The sequence below is a fragment of the Puma concolor genome, chromosome C2 (genome assembly GCF_028749965.1).
Source record: "Puma concolor isolate L17-30 chromosome C2, mPumCon1.1.hap2, whole genome shotgun sequence".
Lineage (NCBI taxonomy): Eukaryota > Metazoa > Chordata > Mammalia > Carnivora > Felidae > Puma > Puma concolor.
In genome coordinates this window covers 157,156,803-157,172,412 of record NC_141675.1, presented here as the reverse complement: position 1 = coordinate 157,172,412, position 15,610 = coordinate 157,156,803, and the positions used below count along the sequence as shown (strand labels likewise).

The following is a 15,610-nucleotide window of genomic DNA, read 5'->3' as shown; positions in this document are numbered from 1 at the left end:
GAAGGAACTGGGTAGAGGCTGGCTCACGGGGGTGGGAGCGTGGAGGGAACTGGCCAGAAGCCGGGCTCACGGGCGGGCAGGTGGGGGGCACTTGTCAGAGGCTGGCTCGCTGGGAGGAGCGGGTCACGGACTTCAGTGCAGGGCGCCACGCAGGCATGGGGGAGACCTGCATCGGGGACACCTGCTGGGTTTGCGCGTGTCGTGGCCATGTGCACGGGCTTTAGCGGGATTAACATGAAAAACAGAACTGCGAAGAGCAATAGAACCGGGGTCGCCGTTCATATGGAACTGGATTCGAGAAGTGACGGAAAATGTCACAGCCCACAGATGAATTATTCAGAGGTGGAAAGCAATATTCTGGAGTTCACCAAGGCGTGCTCCGAGGAGACTCCGCGGCAGCGGGTGAAATGTCCGCAGAGCTCAGATTAGGCGGGCGGCCTGACGGGTCAGTTCATCCGAGAGGAGCCTCTTCTGTCCCGAGGGGGTGCAGGGAAGGAGCCAGTGGCCCTGGGAAGCGTCACGGGGTCTAAATGCACCCAGTGGGGCCGAGGGAGAGCGTGACCGCCCACCAGCCGGGGTCGGGTCTCCCTTTATGGGCACGGGGCCCCCCAGATTGTCCCCAGTGCCCAGTGCTGGTCCCAAAAGCAAAGGCAGGAAGAAAGGACAGCTGTCCTCCCCTGAGACGTGCTGTGCACAGTCTGCTGACTGAAGTGGCACGTTCCCACCTCCCCACAGCCACCAACGCCCCCTCGCTGCTCACAAACAGGACACGCGCACGTCCTTGTGCTCCGGGCACCGCCTGGCATTTAATTCTGAATTTACACGGGAGGGAGTGTCACATCACACCGCGCAGACACATCTGCGAGCAAAGCACAGTTCCTGTCCCCCCGTGAGAGCTCGGGGGCTCTGGGGACTGCCAGACGCAGCCCCCGGATACACAACACTACAAAGAAAAAGTACAGTACCCGTTTCTGTATAAGAATATATTATTTAAAAGACAGTTTAAAAATAAAAATTCTGTACAGCATCATGAATTCCGTTTTCCTTTTTTTTTTTTTTTTTGTATCAGTGAACAAAACAGTTCTTAGAAAACGTGGTCTCGTGGAGTCAGGCGCTCGGAATGAACTTCTCCCCCGCGCGGACGGCTCGCGAGGCTCGGCCAGCCTGGTCCAGAACCACGGCCCGCATCGTCCTGCCTCCTCCAGGCTCCGTCTGCTCGGAAGAGGGAAAAGACCTACTGGTTTGTTTTCGTGGGGGCTGAAACCCCCCACAATCAACACAATCAACATCGTCACGGGAGGACGCACGGGATGTTTAAGGACTGGACACACGGCTGAGCACATTTAGGCCAAATGAAACGATTTTGATCCTTCTCCTGAACCACTAAAAAATAGGGTGTGACCGAAACACGCAAAGCCAGTGTTTCCCGAGCGCTTATGATGGACCGGCATGTTGCTCATGGAAGGGGTAATAATGGTGTGATTATCTCGAGGCTGGAGATGAGGGCTCTGAGGCTCAGAGAGGCTGAGACGCCTGTGTGGGTCTCTCAGCTTGTACTTGGCTGCGCTCAGTTTCTCGGACGCCAGAGCCGGCCACTGCCCCTCTGCACCAAACAAGACACAGGTTCCCACACCCCGTGCCCTGGAAAGCTTTGTCCCGAGAATCTCTCCAGGGGTCCTTCAGATGTGCGTGTGCCACGACCTTACCACGCAGAGGCCGAATGAGCTTGGTTTCCCTTTGACATGGACTAAACAAACAGCTTGCATCAGGGGCACAGGAAAACGCTCACGGCGATAGACACAAATGCTTTATGTTTGGAAAGATTTTAAAACGTGCTTTTCCTTATAAGCGACACATAGGCTAATTACCGATCTTTGGCTATCAACCCAAGCGTGACCCCCCCTTCTTTCAGAGCCTAATTCTAAGAATTATAGGCCAGGAATAAAAGTCTCACTTTACTGAAAAACCATCCGTCTTTCAGGGGCGCCCGGGTGGCTCAGTCGGTTAAGCATCCGACTCTTGATTTTGGCTCAGGTCGTGATCTCACGGTTCGTGAGTTCGAGCCCTGCATCGGGCTCCATGCTGGCAGCGTTGAGCCTGCTTGGGAGTCTCTGTCTCCCTCTCTCTCTGCCCTGCCCCTGCTTGTGCGCACGCCCTCTCTCACTTTCAAAATAAATGAAAAACGTTCCAAAAACTTGAAAAAACCCATCTGTCTTTCAGATTTCTGCCCCCACCTTCTTTCCTTCCCCCTCCCAGAGATTTTCAGTGCCGCCCCGTTTTAGGCTGAGTTACCATGTGCATCGAGATGTCAGTTCAGAATAGCACCCTCTTCTCTGTTTCTCACATCTCTGCTTTTCTCTCTCGACGACGACGACGTGTCAGTGCCCCCCGCCGTCAAGCTCTCCGTCTCCCTCTGTAACCGGGACAGGTATACAGAAGGCAACGATCAGGTCCCAGGAGACCATGAGGACCTGACTGCTAAAGTGCTTCCTGTTGACTGAGACGCTAAGGTGTGTAACTGAGGCAGAGGTCCTCGGCCGCGGTGTGCCGAAACACAACGCGGGTGCACGTCGCAGACACGGCTCTGCGAGCGAGCCACCTCCCTAGCTGTGGGAGGCCTCCCTTTCTCGGCCAGCGTCCGGAGCTTGGACAATGCACTCACGGTGTCTGCCGAGCCGGGTGGCCTGGTGGAAGGGAGCACGGAGTCCGTCCACCCTTTCTCTTCTGGGGGGGGGGGTCTGCCCTTTCTGGGGGTAGGGAAGCATCCTGGAGGTCCCGGGGGCCCCCACTGGGCGGCAGGGCCTGGGACCTTCATAGCGACGGCTGGAGTGTGCTTTAGCGATCCTGCCGGGGCCCCGCCGGGCACACCTGCTCTGACATCGCTCTCTGTACCATTTGCTCTTAGCCTCTGGAGTCTCAGGACCTCTCGGGGACCTTGTAGTGGAGGGATCCCTCTAGAGAGGCCAGTCGTGGGACGCCCATCGACCAGTAGGCACTGACACATGCCCAGCGTCACACACAGAGCAGTTTGGGGGGTGGCGAGGGCAACACGGGGCGCCTGGGAAACCGCTCAGTGCTCAGTGGGGCTCGGGGGTTCCCGGCGGCAAGGTGGGGGGACGCCATGACCAGGGAGCCCCGACTGAAGTGAGCGGGGGACGGCACGGGACGGGGTGCGTGACGCTGGTGGAGGCCAGACCAGGACAAAGCGAGAGGCAGCAGGGACACTGGAGAGGAGGCGGGAGGGGGGGGGGGGGCTGAGGGGAGGCACACCCTGGTGGCTGGACGTCACGCAGGGGAGGCCCGCGGGGGTCCCCGAAGCAGAGGCGTGCGCACGCGGAGGCCCTGGGGCGGTCAGCCCACTCGCACGCTTTGCAGAAAGCGTCTGTGCCGGTTCTGCCCACGTGAGCTGGACCTTCCCTGCGAACGGTCCCGCCCTGACAGCGACCTGGGGCCACGCCCCGTCTCCCCGACCCCGAGGGGGCCGAGCCGCCGTGTGTGAGGGCTCCAGGATGCTTTTCCTGTGCCGCGGGGAGCGCCTCCTTCCACCACCCTCTCGCTCAGCAAGGCCAGCCCCAGGGCTGGAGGACGGGGACCCGCAAGGGGCCAGGGCGCGGCTCCGAGGGCGTCTGAGATGCCGCGACGCCCTGGCCCACCCGATTGCAGCACAGGTTTTGGGGACGACGTGGCCCCTCCGAGGGGCGCGGGCCATCGGGGGCCGTTTGGTTTCGCTGAGAGTAGATGCTCCCCGGTTTGCCTGGGTCTGGACTTCGGGGGGTGGTGGTGGAAATGAGTCCGCAGCGGCCCCTGCAGGGGTGCCCGGCTCGGCCAGTCCCCGGGGAGGACCGCGTTTCCTGCCCGGCTCGCTTTACCTCTTTCAAGGAGTCATCTCTTTGTTTCAGTTCCTCGTAACGGTCTCTGGATTCCCAAAGGGGCCGCAGCATGAGTTCCTCGACCACAGGGAAGAGCTGGGAGGGACAAGCAGATGTGTTCAGGCTGTCTTTCCACGCGGCCGCGGCGTCCGGGAGGCCAGGTGTCGGGTCCTGCGTGGCTCAGGGGCTCAGGCAGTGAGTCAGTCCCCCGCACCCCGTGGAGCCCTGGGGTCCCGCCCGCAGCAGGGTCCACGCTGACCCGGGTTCTGAGGCCGTCCGGTCAGTGGCTCCTGCAGACCCTCCTGGAGACCCTCCCACCTGCCCCTGCCCACCCACATCCGGGTCCTGCTCTCTTTCTGCCCTGTCCCTTCGCACGGACCTGCCCTCCACCTGCCCGTCCCCCAGTGTCCATGTTCCACACACCAGCCTCGCCTCTGGTCTCTGCACGGCCGCGGTGGCCGGAGGAGACAGGCCATTCCCGCGGCAGGGCCTCGGCCGTCCGCCTTCACTCGGGCCATCCTGCCATCCCGGCCCCACGGAACCCTGCGCGCGTAGCTCTGGGCCCCGGCATGCCTTCCGTGCCTCCCCAGTCACATCCCGATCCTGCTGCCGGAGGGGGGCAGGCCCGATGTGGCAGCGCTGTGCCCCTGTCCCCGCTGGCCGTGGCGAAGGCCCAGAAGTCCGTGAAGGAATGTGCAGGAAGGCCGAGGCCCCAGAGAAGCGGGAGTGAATGGGGTTTAGGGAAGGGTGTGCTGAGGCGGTTCTGGAAGGCTGGCGGGTGGGACGGGGCCAAGGCCAGCTGAAGGGACACACTCAGAGGTGGTCTGAAGAAAGGGGAGGACCAGGAACTGGGGGCCGTCCTGCACGACCGGAGTGCTAGGGAGGGTGGGGGACTGTGTGTAACGAGGCGGACAGTTTTCCCTGCGTCGTGGGCAGTGGGGAGCCATGGAAGGTTCGGGAGAGAGGCAGAGATAGTCTCCTTGCTGAAATCTGCCTGGGGATGGCCGTGTGCCCGTGGATGGGGCAGGTCAGCAGAGGTGCCCTGGGAGTGGAGGGCAGAGGGGGGCCCCAGGGGGCAGGGAGGCCGGAAGACCGGGAGGGACAAGACAGGGGGGACGAGAGGGTGTTCTGGGCGTGCTGGAGGGGGGCACTGAGCAGGCAGCTACAGCACGCTGGTGCGTGTGTGCACGTGTGTGCACGTGTGTGCTTCTCAGCGCGACGTCATTCAGCATGCGGTGATGGTCACTCACCTTGGTCACCGTTTCAAACATGGGGATCAGGACAAACTTGATGAACCCAATTTGGGCCGTGGCTTTGGTCACTTTGTCCCGGTCCATGAAAGGGGCCACGGGAAGGCCTTCCGACTTCTCGCGGTCGCTCTGCAGGGAGGCAACAGCCCGAAACGTTGGAAAGCGCGGAATCTGGGGGGCCCCGAGGGTCACCGGCCTCAGAGGGCAGAAGGCAGGTTAACGTGCCACCGCCAGCCAGCGCGCTCCATCGTGGGGACGTTCACAGCCACCAGGACGGGTGGCAGGAGCTGGGCAGGCAGGGCCGCGCCGTGACGACAGGGCGGAGGGACAGGGTGGAGGGTGGGGGGTGAGTCGCCAGGCGGCTCTCGGCTCTCGGCTCTGAACCCGGGGTCCACCACGCTGACGTTGCGAGCGCCCTACTGGCCCTTCCGGCACCTCCCGCGTGGGCTGGTTGGTCTTCTGTCTGAGGGCCTCCCCGGGCCTCAAAGCGTAGGCCGACCTGCTTGGTGTCACCCGCCCCGGGGGAGCCTCCCCTCCTGCCTCTGCCTCTTCCCTTTCAGGCCACTTGCCCGACACTGCCGCCCCCATTCACTGCTCTTTCGTGGTCCCCGGTGGCAGCTGTCGACGCTACTTTGCAGGCTGTGGCCGTCTTTCCTCTCGGATGTGCACCTGCCGTGAGGCATTCTGGGGGCCAGAGACTGTCCGCTCCCGTCCACTCGTCCCCCGGGCACAGCCATCCCCCTTTCCAACACGGGGCCCCCGCTGGGGGTTTGGTGGCACTGGGACGCTCTCACCTGCATGAAATACTCTTCCAACAAGCGGTCCACCCAAGGTTCTGCAACTGCCATCGGACGCACCTCGTTGGAGATATCACAGCATTTTATCAGAATCATCTTCAGCTGGAAGACAAGGGGGGATCAGCGGGGCCCAGAGCACGTCCCCCTGCTGCCGTTTGGGTCTGGACTTCGTCCTCCCCGGAGACCAGCCCTCCGAGTCTGGTGAGGTTTGCGCGCCCAGTGGGCACTTCAGGAGACCGGTCGGGCCAGGGAGTTTGCCCCTGCGCCCGAAGGCGGGTGCCTTTGGGGCCGGCACACGACCGTCCCCGGGAGTCACTGATGTCCTGGGCCCCGGGAGTCACCGATGTGTGGGCCGGCGCTCAGGGTGTGACGCTGACTCAGCAGGCGGTGCTCCCGGGCACATCAGCTCAGGGCTGCGGGCCCCGGGCGCACCCCGGCCTCCCGGCAGGCGCAGGTGGGCAAGGCGACTAGGCAAGGCTCTGCTCGGCTCAAACCCTGGCGCGGCCTCAGCTGAACCTGGGCTGACTCGGCTGCCCCTGTCCCTGTCCCCTTGTCAGTCCCCGGAAGTCGATCCCGGCCTTCCTTGTCTCCACTCAGGTGACTCCAGAACACAGGCCATCACAGGGCTCTGCCCGGCAGGCCTCTCGGGGCAGCGGCCCGACGCCGGGCCCGGGGCACAGGCTGGGTGCTGCCGGGCGGCGGGAAGCTTCCAGGCCCCCAGGCCCGGCCGCGCGGAGCTCGTCAGCATTCGGGCCTCCTCCTGGGGGCCTCCTCCCCTCTACCTCCCCCAGCCCTTGTGCACGAACAAATGGAGATCTGGGGGCTCCCCGGCCAGGGCACGACCCCCTGGTCTGTGCTGCGGGCCGCCACCCCTCGCCCGGTGTGGGGGTGGATGGAACCGCGGGGACCCGGGGCCTCTTCCCCACCCCCCCCCCCGCTTGGACGGTTGAAGGAAGGGAGTAAAGGGGTGATGGTCACTCTGTGCGGCTCACGGTCTTGACACTGGCAGCAGACGTGTGGCCTCTGCCCTCCAGGGTCTTTCCTTACGTTTCAGAGGGGAAACGGAGGCAAAGGGGGCACGTCTACTCGTCCCTCTGTCTCCAGACGCACCGCCCTCACCCTGCCATAGGGCCAGGCGGCCCCACCCACACCCGCTGGTTTTCGGGAGCAGGGACATGGCTCCCACATGACTGCATCTCTCTGCGCCCCGTCCCCAAGAAGCGATGCCTCGGGAGGCCCTGGCCCCAGGGGACATTTTCTCCTGCCGTGTAACTTCTGCAGAACGTGAGGTCCTTCCCCGCACACCTTGTGTATTAGCTACGAATCAGTTTTGGGGACGTGACGTCAGACGGGCGGCCAGATCTCAGAGGGCTTCCTTGTTCATCAGCTTCCAGGGACAGAAAGTGACCATCGGTTTTAAAAAAGAGAGAGCCAGAGAGAGAGAGAGAGAAGGCCGGAAAGCAGGCCTAACGCCCAGACAAGGCTCAGCAGAACCCCTTTCTCCGAAGACGGGGAAGGGTGTTTCCACGTGTTTCTCTTACGAAGGGCAGGTGGGGTGCAGACCCGGGTGGGCCCTCCTCACGGTGAGGCTCCCTGCCCTTCTCTGCACAGCTGGCCCTGCTCGTGGAGGGCCGGGCCGGGAGGGGTGCTGCGTCCAGAAGCTGGTAATTGGGGTGCCCGCCCGGAAGCTGGTAATTGGAGTGTTTTCTGGGGCACCGCCTTCGTGGGAGAGCCAACTTTATTCTCGGGACTGAGCAGGACGGATTGCTTTCCCCCACGTACCACCTTCAAATCAGAAGGCGGCACAGGAAGCAGAAAAGCTGCCTTCACCCGGAAGACAGGCCCGCTGGGGGCTGCCCGGGGAGAGCTGCAGGGCAAGGTTCAGGGTTTTGGGGTCTCGGGGTCCAGTCTGGGCCGGAGCGTAGGACGCGTGCACCAGGGCCCCCAAAACGGGTGTAGCGATCTACTTACGAGGGTCACATGCTGTTCGTTGCTGTAGTCAAAATTCTCCATTTTTTCTTTGAAAGAATCCATAATTTCTGCGTGTCTTGCCATGTCAGTGGCTAGAATCAGAGTGATCATCCCCTGGAAAGTGAGAGCAAAGCGTTAGCCCCGGGCGGAATCCCGGCAAGGACCCAGCGAGCGCCGGCTGGGCACACGGCCCTTCCCCGGGGCCCGGGCCAACTCTGCGTGTGCGTCTGCACAACACCGTCCTCATTTGTAAGACGAGAGGCTGGGGAGCCTCCCGGGCCGCAGCTGGGGGTTCAAGCCCACCCGTGCTCTGCAAATGGGCCCCGAGGGCCGAGTCCAGGACGGGGCAGGCCCATCGGCTTGCAGATGGCCGGCTCGGCGCTGGGCTTCCCGGTGATGACGGTCGGTTTCGACTGAGGACGGATACTTCCCCTCAATTCAGGAATCCAGATCCACGGCCGTTCCTTTCACGTCCCGTTGCCGGAGGTCAATCGCCGATCTTCCAGAAGTCTCTTTCCCCTGTCGCGTCTCATCTGTACGTGACTCTGGGCGCACACTGCGCGGGGGTGGTCAAAGCCCGCTTGCATTTGACAGCGTCGTTCTACTAACACATTCGTAAGCGAGAATGCGATGATTCTCTAACTACAAATACCTTCCTACCTTGGTAAGCAAGGTACTCGATGACAAAATATTATTAAAAATCGGGCTGAATGATTTCACGGTCAGGAAAGTCTCATGTCTGACGTTTGACAAGCCTCGTGCGTCCCCATGGCGGGCGGCGTGAGGGAGGCGGGTCCCCTGCTTGGGGATGCTGCTCTGACTGCTCCCGGGGTAGGAGGGCAGGGCACACACCAAGGGGACCCGGCTGCTTCGCTTCTCCAGGTCGCTCCCCACAGGAGCTCCTCACCGGCAGCCCTCGGGGACTCTCTACGACTCGCCCCTTCCCACGCTGGAGAGGAAGATACGTCAGGGCTCATCCCAACAGCTCGCGGTGTCCCCGGCCGGCGGCTCCAGAACATGGAAGAGAGGCCAGAAAGCCCATAGATAAAGGGGACATGGTTGGGCCGGAAATTGGCGACTCGATGGGGACTGTCCTTCGGCACCGGCCTCGGCTCTGAGCTTCCATGGCAGATGGAGGGACGGTGTTCTCTGATGAAGTGCAGCCCGTCAGACCTCCAGGAGGGACAGCCCGGGTCCCAGCGTCTTTAACAGGTGCACCTTGAAGCGAGGCCCCGGGCACCCGGTGGGTGAGGCTGTCATCCGTGGGACAGCAGAGTAGGGTGCCTCACCGCGAGGGTGGCTCCCTGTGCGCATGTCCTGGGGCTGCCACATGAGTGCCGCGTGCCAGGTGACGGGTAACCACAGCGGGGCATTCTCTCCCAGTCCGGAGGCCAGAAGACTGAAGGCGCTGGGAAAACGTCCTTCCTGACTTTTCCTGCTCCTGTGGCCCCGGGTCACTCCGGCCTCTGCCTCCGTCTTTAGGCCAATTTCCCTTCCATGTATCTGTCTCTTCCTCTGTCTCTTCTAAGGACACCTGTCACTGGCTTTAGGCCCACCTGGGTAACACCAGCTAATCTCACGCAGAGATCCTAACTTAATCACCACTGCAAAGACTCTTTTCCAAATAAAGTCACATACAAAAGGTTCTGGGGGTTAAGAAGTGAACATACAATTTTTTTTTTGGCTACCATTCAACCCATACACTCTTCCAAGAGATCATTCTGGTATCTTCCCTCCCCTGAAAACATCAGAGGGTGGCGCACAGAGCTGTGCCCAGTGTGGGACCTCCTGCGTGGGACCTCCTGCGTGGGAGGGGGCATTACCTCCAGCAAGGTGGACGTCTGTCTCAGGACAGGAGGGAGACAGAGGCCTCCCCGGGGTCTCTTATGTGAAGTGGGCGGTGGGGCCGACCGGGTGAGGGTGGGGCAGGGGGAGGCAGCTGGGGGGCAGGGGAAACAGTCGGCTAGGTTGGACTCAGCAGGTGCATCTGTCCAGGGCTTGCACGTTCCCACGGTGCCCCTCACCTCTGTAACCCCCACTCTCCCGGGCTGCAAGCTGGAGAAAGGACGGATCTTAAAGGCTTCGGGTGAAACACTGGACGTGAAATGCAGGTCAGTGGGGTCCCGTGTGTTTATGCCGAGGGCGCGCCTCTCCCCGGAATGCCACTGGCCTTGGTGGGCGAGGAGGGGGCGGGGGGGTGGGTTCCTCAGGGTCCCTGGTGGGACCAGGGGCTTCTGGGGCCTCGGCCGCTGGCGGGAGGGGCTCTACTCCGTGGTTGTGCTCACCGCCTCCCACTCTGCGGTCAGAGGGCCCCTGCACACCTGTCTGATCTGCTTGAACCCGTCCGGCTGCACGTTGGTGAAGATGTTGCACTCGGGCTGGGCGAGGATCTGAAAGGCCACGGCACAGTGGTGGTTCTCCAGGGGCGAGATGTCATTGTAACGGACGGCCAGCTCCGTGCGGGCGTTGATCTGGTACCTGGCATCGCGGGAGAGAGCAAGCGGAGCCTCGGGCACCTGCGCTCGGACGCGGCGGTGCCCGCAGAGGCTGGAAGGCAAGCCGGGCGTGCCCTGCAGGTGCCGGGGACCTGCTCCCCTGGGCTCTCTGACTCTGCCGCCCCTTTAACGAGACACCCTCGAGGTCTTAGAATCCCGCCGAGTAGACACCACCAACACACCTCGACTTCTCCCAGTCATGCTGCCCCGAAGGGAATCTGTTCGGGCCCCTTGCAAACATCGGCATATGCAAAAGGCAGACGTTTGGGAGAAGAACCAAGATGTGTTCTGAGGTCAGAGGCTGCGGTTAAGGCCTGTGCTGTGCACATCGTCTTGAGTGTGAAATGGGGGAATGGGCGCTCATGGTGCCGGCCTCCTCTGAGGAACACGGACGTCCACACCGTGGAACCCACTCCCGTCCTGACGGAGGCCTGGCATGAAAGCCGCCGGCGAGTTCCCGGCCATATGTGATGTCACCGCACAGATGCATCTGACCGAAAGGACAGGTGCCTCACTAGGGATGCGAACGGGCGCCACGCGGCCCGGACCTGATGGCCACACGGGGTGGACTCTGTGCCTCTGCCCCCCCCAACCCCAGGGGTGGGAGCGGATCACCGATTCGGCCAAGCTTGGCCTGTCCTCCTGGCCCCCCACGGCGCCTCCCCGCCCCCTGCTGGCCTGCACGCCTTCTCTCCCTCAGTCCTAGTCTCTGCCCCGTTGCTGCCGGACACAGGCTGGGGAGTGAGATCCGGAGAATGGGCATCCTGTGCGGGTACCGCCCCCGGCTTCGGGCGGAGGGGAGTTTGGGCACCACCACGGCTCTGCCTGTGCAGAGGGGCGTGCAGGGTCTGGAGCAGGACCGCAAAGGAGGGCGGCGGCCCCTCGGGGTTTGGCGACCAGGAAGGGTCTGCCCCGGGGGGGCCCGAGGCCCTGGACAAAGTCCCAAAGTGGGAGCCGTGTCCTAAGCATCTGAGCCGGGGGTGCTGGCGAGGCCTTGGCCGCAGCCCCACCTCAGAACTGGTCTGTGCGTGAAGCTGAAGAGGTCACTTCTGACAACCAGAGAGCCCTTGAGAAGGAAGAGACGAGAGAGAGAAAAATCGTACACGTACGTGTTGTTGTACCCTGGGTGATCCAAATCGTGACAGATGGCTGCCGTCATTAGAATCAAGATATCCATTTGGGAAAATTTCTCCTGGATTAGAGAGAGGGCGGGAGGGGGTGAGGAGGGGGCTGGAATGGGGTGGGAGAGGCGGGACGCGGGTAGGACGAAGTCCCCTAGCAGCTGGCCTATGGGGAGGACCGGCCCGCTCTCTGGGGTGGGGCCGGGAGGGCGGGCCCGCACTTGCCCGGTGCCCCGCCCCTGCTTGCAAGGGGCGAGGTGGCTTCCCTGGGAGGGTGGGGGAGCCCGTGCCCCCGCGTGGGGGCGGCGTCCGTGAGCGAGGTGCCCCCGCCCCCAGCAGGAGCCCCCCAGAGACGCACCTGGAGCCGGCAGAGCCAGATCATGCTGTACATCATCTGGGTCACGCAGAAGCAATGCCGGAAGTTGTGGAAAGGGTTGTTTCTGTAGTTGTCATGCACGCAGAGCTGGAGAGACAGAGGTCCCGGCTGCTGGCACGCAGCTGCCCGCCCTCCCCGCCCTGCACACCTTTCCTCCGATTTCGCCAGCTGGCTGGCGTTTCGGAATGCCAGCTCTGTGAAATCCTCGGCCGACCCAGAGGCCGGCTGTGTTCCTGTGCTTGCTGGAGGTAAGGACGAATGGCCCGGGGGCCCGAGGACGCCCACTGGCCTCCCTGTGGCCTCAGAGGGCAGGTGGGGAACAGGCTTCCACCGGGGCTCACGGACTGAGGTGCCCCCAGGGGGGCTCTGAGGGGCCACGTGGGGACGTGAAGCCGGGGGAAGGGCTGGGGGTTACAGGAGGGGCTCTGGGTCCCAGTCACCATCACACGTTTTCATATTTTCATATTTGACGTTTAAGCTTTTCCTACTTGGTTCCGAGCAATCTTTTATTTACAAAAAAATCTATTGTGAAACACACATTCACACACTCATACACGTACACGCACTCTGCTCTCTGCACACGCACTCACACAGACACACCTGCACACTCACCCTCACAGGCTGCTTCACCGACCCCTCCCTGGTTCTCACTCTCGCCGCCAGAGCAGGGGTTTAGGGGGACTGAGTATTCTGGCAGGAGACAGACGGACCCTGGCCGCCTGTTCTCACAAAACTCTCCTGGGGACGTCTCCTCCGTCCGTCCAGGAAGGTGCCTGGCCGGTCTGTTCCCGAGTAACCGGAAGGCACTGTGTTGTTCAAGAGGGACGTGAGGGGCCCGCACTCACCAGCCATCTCCTGAGCGTGACGGGGTGGATGGAGAAGTCTCGGACCAGGCCCAGGTCGTGGTACATGTGCTCCAGGCAGCTCAGCATCTGGAGGCACAGGGGAAGCAGGCGGTCAGCGGCACAAGCGAGCCAGCCCGGCACGGCCCCTCCGGAGCCCTGGGGGACGCGCGCAGGGCCAGGGCCTGTCCCTACAGTATGAGCTCTCCCCTCCCGGGAGGCCCGGAGGGAGGAGCCGTGTTGACTGGGGCTGGGTGGGGGGCTGTTGTCTCAGGACCCCTAGAAGGACAGCGATCGGGTGAGAGGGAGCGCCCCCAGATGACCGTGTCAGCGGCGACGCCGTGAACTTCGGCACACGAGAAACCGTCTCCCGAAGGGCGTCACAGGCCGGGGCACAGATGCCCCGGACGCAGACCCCAGAGCAGGTGCGTGTGCGGACACAGAGGCTGAGCCTTGACGGCCTGCATCCCACACATGCTCCATTTTGCCCTTCGGGGGCCCGCTGGGACCCCACACACACATTTTAATGCGTTAATTACAGGGTCTGGAAGGTGAGCTTCCTGCCCCGAATTCACTTCACTTCACTGAGCTGTCTTCTGTAGAAATCTCAGGTTGAAGTAGATTTGTTTTCAGTCCCAAAGAGGATGTGCTGTCATTGTGGCGATCTATTTAAATACAGCTCAGAGCTCTGGAGCTCATTAAACCAGGGAAGAAAGATTAAGTGATTTTTACAAAGTGGGAGTCTGATAAAACGGGCTCTGATTTCCGGGAGGCAGGTCTCCCAGGGTGACTGGCGATGCGCAAAGCAGGGATCTGTAGGCATCGCCTGGCGGCCTGGGGCGTGACATTGTGCCCTGCCGCCATGCCATCGGCCAGCCTCCTGGGGCCTGCACGGCCACGCTCCCCGGCTGTCTGTGGTCACGGTGTGACCACCTCCTCCCAAACAGGTGTGTTATGGACTGAACCGTGGCCCCCAAATCAGTCAATGGAAGCTCTAACCCCCTACGTGACTGTGCAGAGAGCAGGCCTTCAGAGAGGTCATCCAGGTTAAATGAGGTCACTGAGGTGGCTCTGATCCACCAGGACCTGTGTCCCCGCGAGGAGAGGAGGCCAGGACACAGACATGCACAGAGGGACGACCGCATGGAGACGTGGGAGACACCAGCCTTGCCCACGCCTGGATCTCGGACCTGCAGCCTCCAGGATGTGGTTTGAGTCGTGGCTGCCCGAGCTAACACAGGGCGTGCCACCCCAAAGCCATCTTCCCGGCTACGCAGTCCTGGGAGAGCCAGCAACGTCCTGGAATGTCCTGCAAGCTGACCACACACTGGTCTTCCTGGAGGGGAGGGGATGGATGCAGATAGGATAACGTCCATGGCGCCGGGTTTTGGAAACTGGAGAGCGGCAGGGGTCCGGGGCCCCTGATGGGTCTGCCTGTGGGAGGGCGGGCGGGTGGCCTTCCCATCGTGGATGCGTGAATCCTTCAATCTCCCCACGAGGCGGCGTGGCCTCCGTGGCCACAGGGAGCCCTGCACTCGGTGAGATTCCGTAAGAGACGGGCGGCGAGTGCCCGTGTCCACGTGGGCGCTTTGCCACCGGGGGCCCTGGCTTTGCTCTCGCTCCCGGTGGGCCGGGGCCAGAATGACTTCCGGGAGCGTCGGCTCTTCTAGAAGTGCTCTGGCGGGGCTCCTGCCCACCCGCGGGAAGCGGGAATCTGTGCACGTGAAGCCACCCTGCCGAGTCCACTCGCCATCCGGCGGGCCCGGCCCAGCCTGGGCCCCCCGTTCAGACCTTAGTCCCGACGCTCGTCCTCAAGACCCAACTGCTGTTTGCTGGCCACGCCACCTCCCACCCTCCCGGTCACTGCCGGTCACGCACCGACCTCGCGGGCAAGGCCAGCCTCCTGCCCCTCCAAACGCACGCTCCGGTCCGCACGTTCCTCGGTGGCCGAGTGTCGTCTGGCTCAGGGTTGGCTATGGGACGACCCCTGGGACCCGGGTCAGCACGCGGCGGGGCGGAGGCCTCTCCTGTGTCGGCAAGGACGACAGCACGAGAGCCCGGGCCCTGGAGACACAGACGGCGCCCGCTCAGGGCGCAAAGCCCTCCGTTCCCGCGTCAGCGGACCTGCTGTCCAGGCGGTGGGCTTGCCGGGGGCAGCTTGTCTACACGTCTGTGTTGCCAGAAAGCCGGACAATTTGTCCGTAGAGCTGCTGGGCCCGGTGTCCATGATGAACGGCTTTTGTTTTCTTGGGGTTCACAAAGGGAGGGGTACAACTGATATTATTCGACTAAACAAACAAACGGGAAGTCTCCATCTTAGTGTTTTCTCAGCAAAACAGACAACGTAAAGATCCTTCTCGCTGCGCAAAGGGACTCCGCGTCCTGCGTCCCACTCCGCTGGCTGTGGGGGACGCCTCCCGGGCTTCTCCTTGGTGGGCACGGCAGCCGCCCGGGAGGGTGCTTGGGGGGTGGGGAGCCAGCGGCGCCACGGCCCAGCCCTCCTACCCTTGACCGCCCACGCCTCTGCTCCGACACCCCCCTCGCTGAGTCCTGTCCCTGGGGCCCTCCTGGGCCTGCCCGGAGTCAGTTTGGAGTAAAACCTGCAGAATCAAGTTAAAAAACAAAGACCAGAGAGGAGGAAGAGATCTGGGGTGCCCGTGACGCTGGCACGGGGGCCCCTCACTCACCTCGTTGGGCTCCCAGAGCCAGACGTCAAAGGTGGGCTTCCGGAGCGCTTCGATGGTCTCTGGAGAGAGCAGGTACTGGGAAGGACAGGGGACCGTCAGCCTCTGGGCTGAGACAAAGGCCACCGGCCGCACGCGGGCTGGGGGATGTTTCCTCCACTTCCTCCTGTCCCCTTTCAAGGACACCTGTGCACAGGCTCCAGGG

General features: G+C 62.7%; 1 protein-coding gene across 4 annotated transcripts in view; it reads right to left on the bottom strand.

Moving 5' to 3' along the window:
* Window positions 1-778: 778 nt before the first annotated feature.
* The window catches only part of PDE9A (phosphodiesterase 9A), a 90,034-nt gene continuing 75,202 nt past the window's right edge, over window positions 779-15,610 (bottom strand). For all 4 annotated transcript variants that reach the window (XM_086676054.1, XM_086676055.1, XM_086676056.1 and 1 more), the window contains 11 exons: window positions 15,409-15,483; window positions 12,725-12,811; window positions 11,862-11,966; window positions 11,492-11,574; window positions 10,209-10,365; window positions 7,888-8,001; window positions 5,914-6,018; window positions 5,120-5,248; window positions 3,870-3,965; window positions 2,293-2,413; window positions 779-1,212 (listed from right to left, as the gene is read on the bottom strand). In XM_086676054.1, coding sequence (XP_086532180.1) covers window positions 2,309-2,413; window positions 3,870-3,965; window positions 5,120-5,248; window positions 5,914-6,018; window positions 7,888-8,001; window positions 10,209-10,365; window positions 11,492-11,574; window positions 11,862-11,966; window positions 12,725-12,811; window positions 15,409-15,483 — 1,056 coding nt within the window. In that variant the 3' untranslated portion in view covers window positions 779-1,212; window positions 2,293-2,308. The remainder of the gene's footprint in view (window positions 1,213-2,292; window positions 2,414-3,869; window positions 3,966-5,119; window positions 5,249-5,913; window positions 6,019-7,887; window positions 8,002-10,208; window positions 10,366-11,491; window positions 11,575-11,861; window positions 11,967-12,724; window positions 12,812-15,408; window positions 15,484-15,610) is intronic.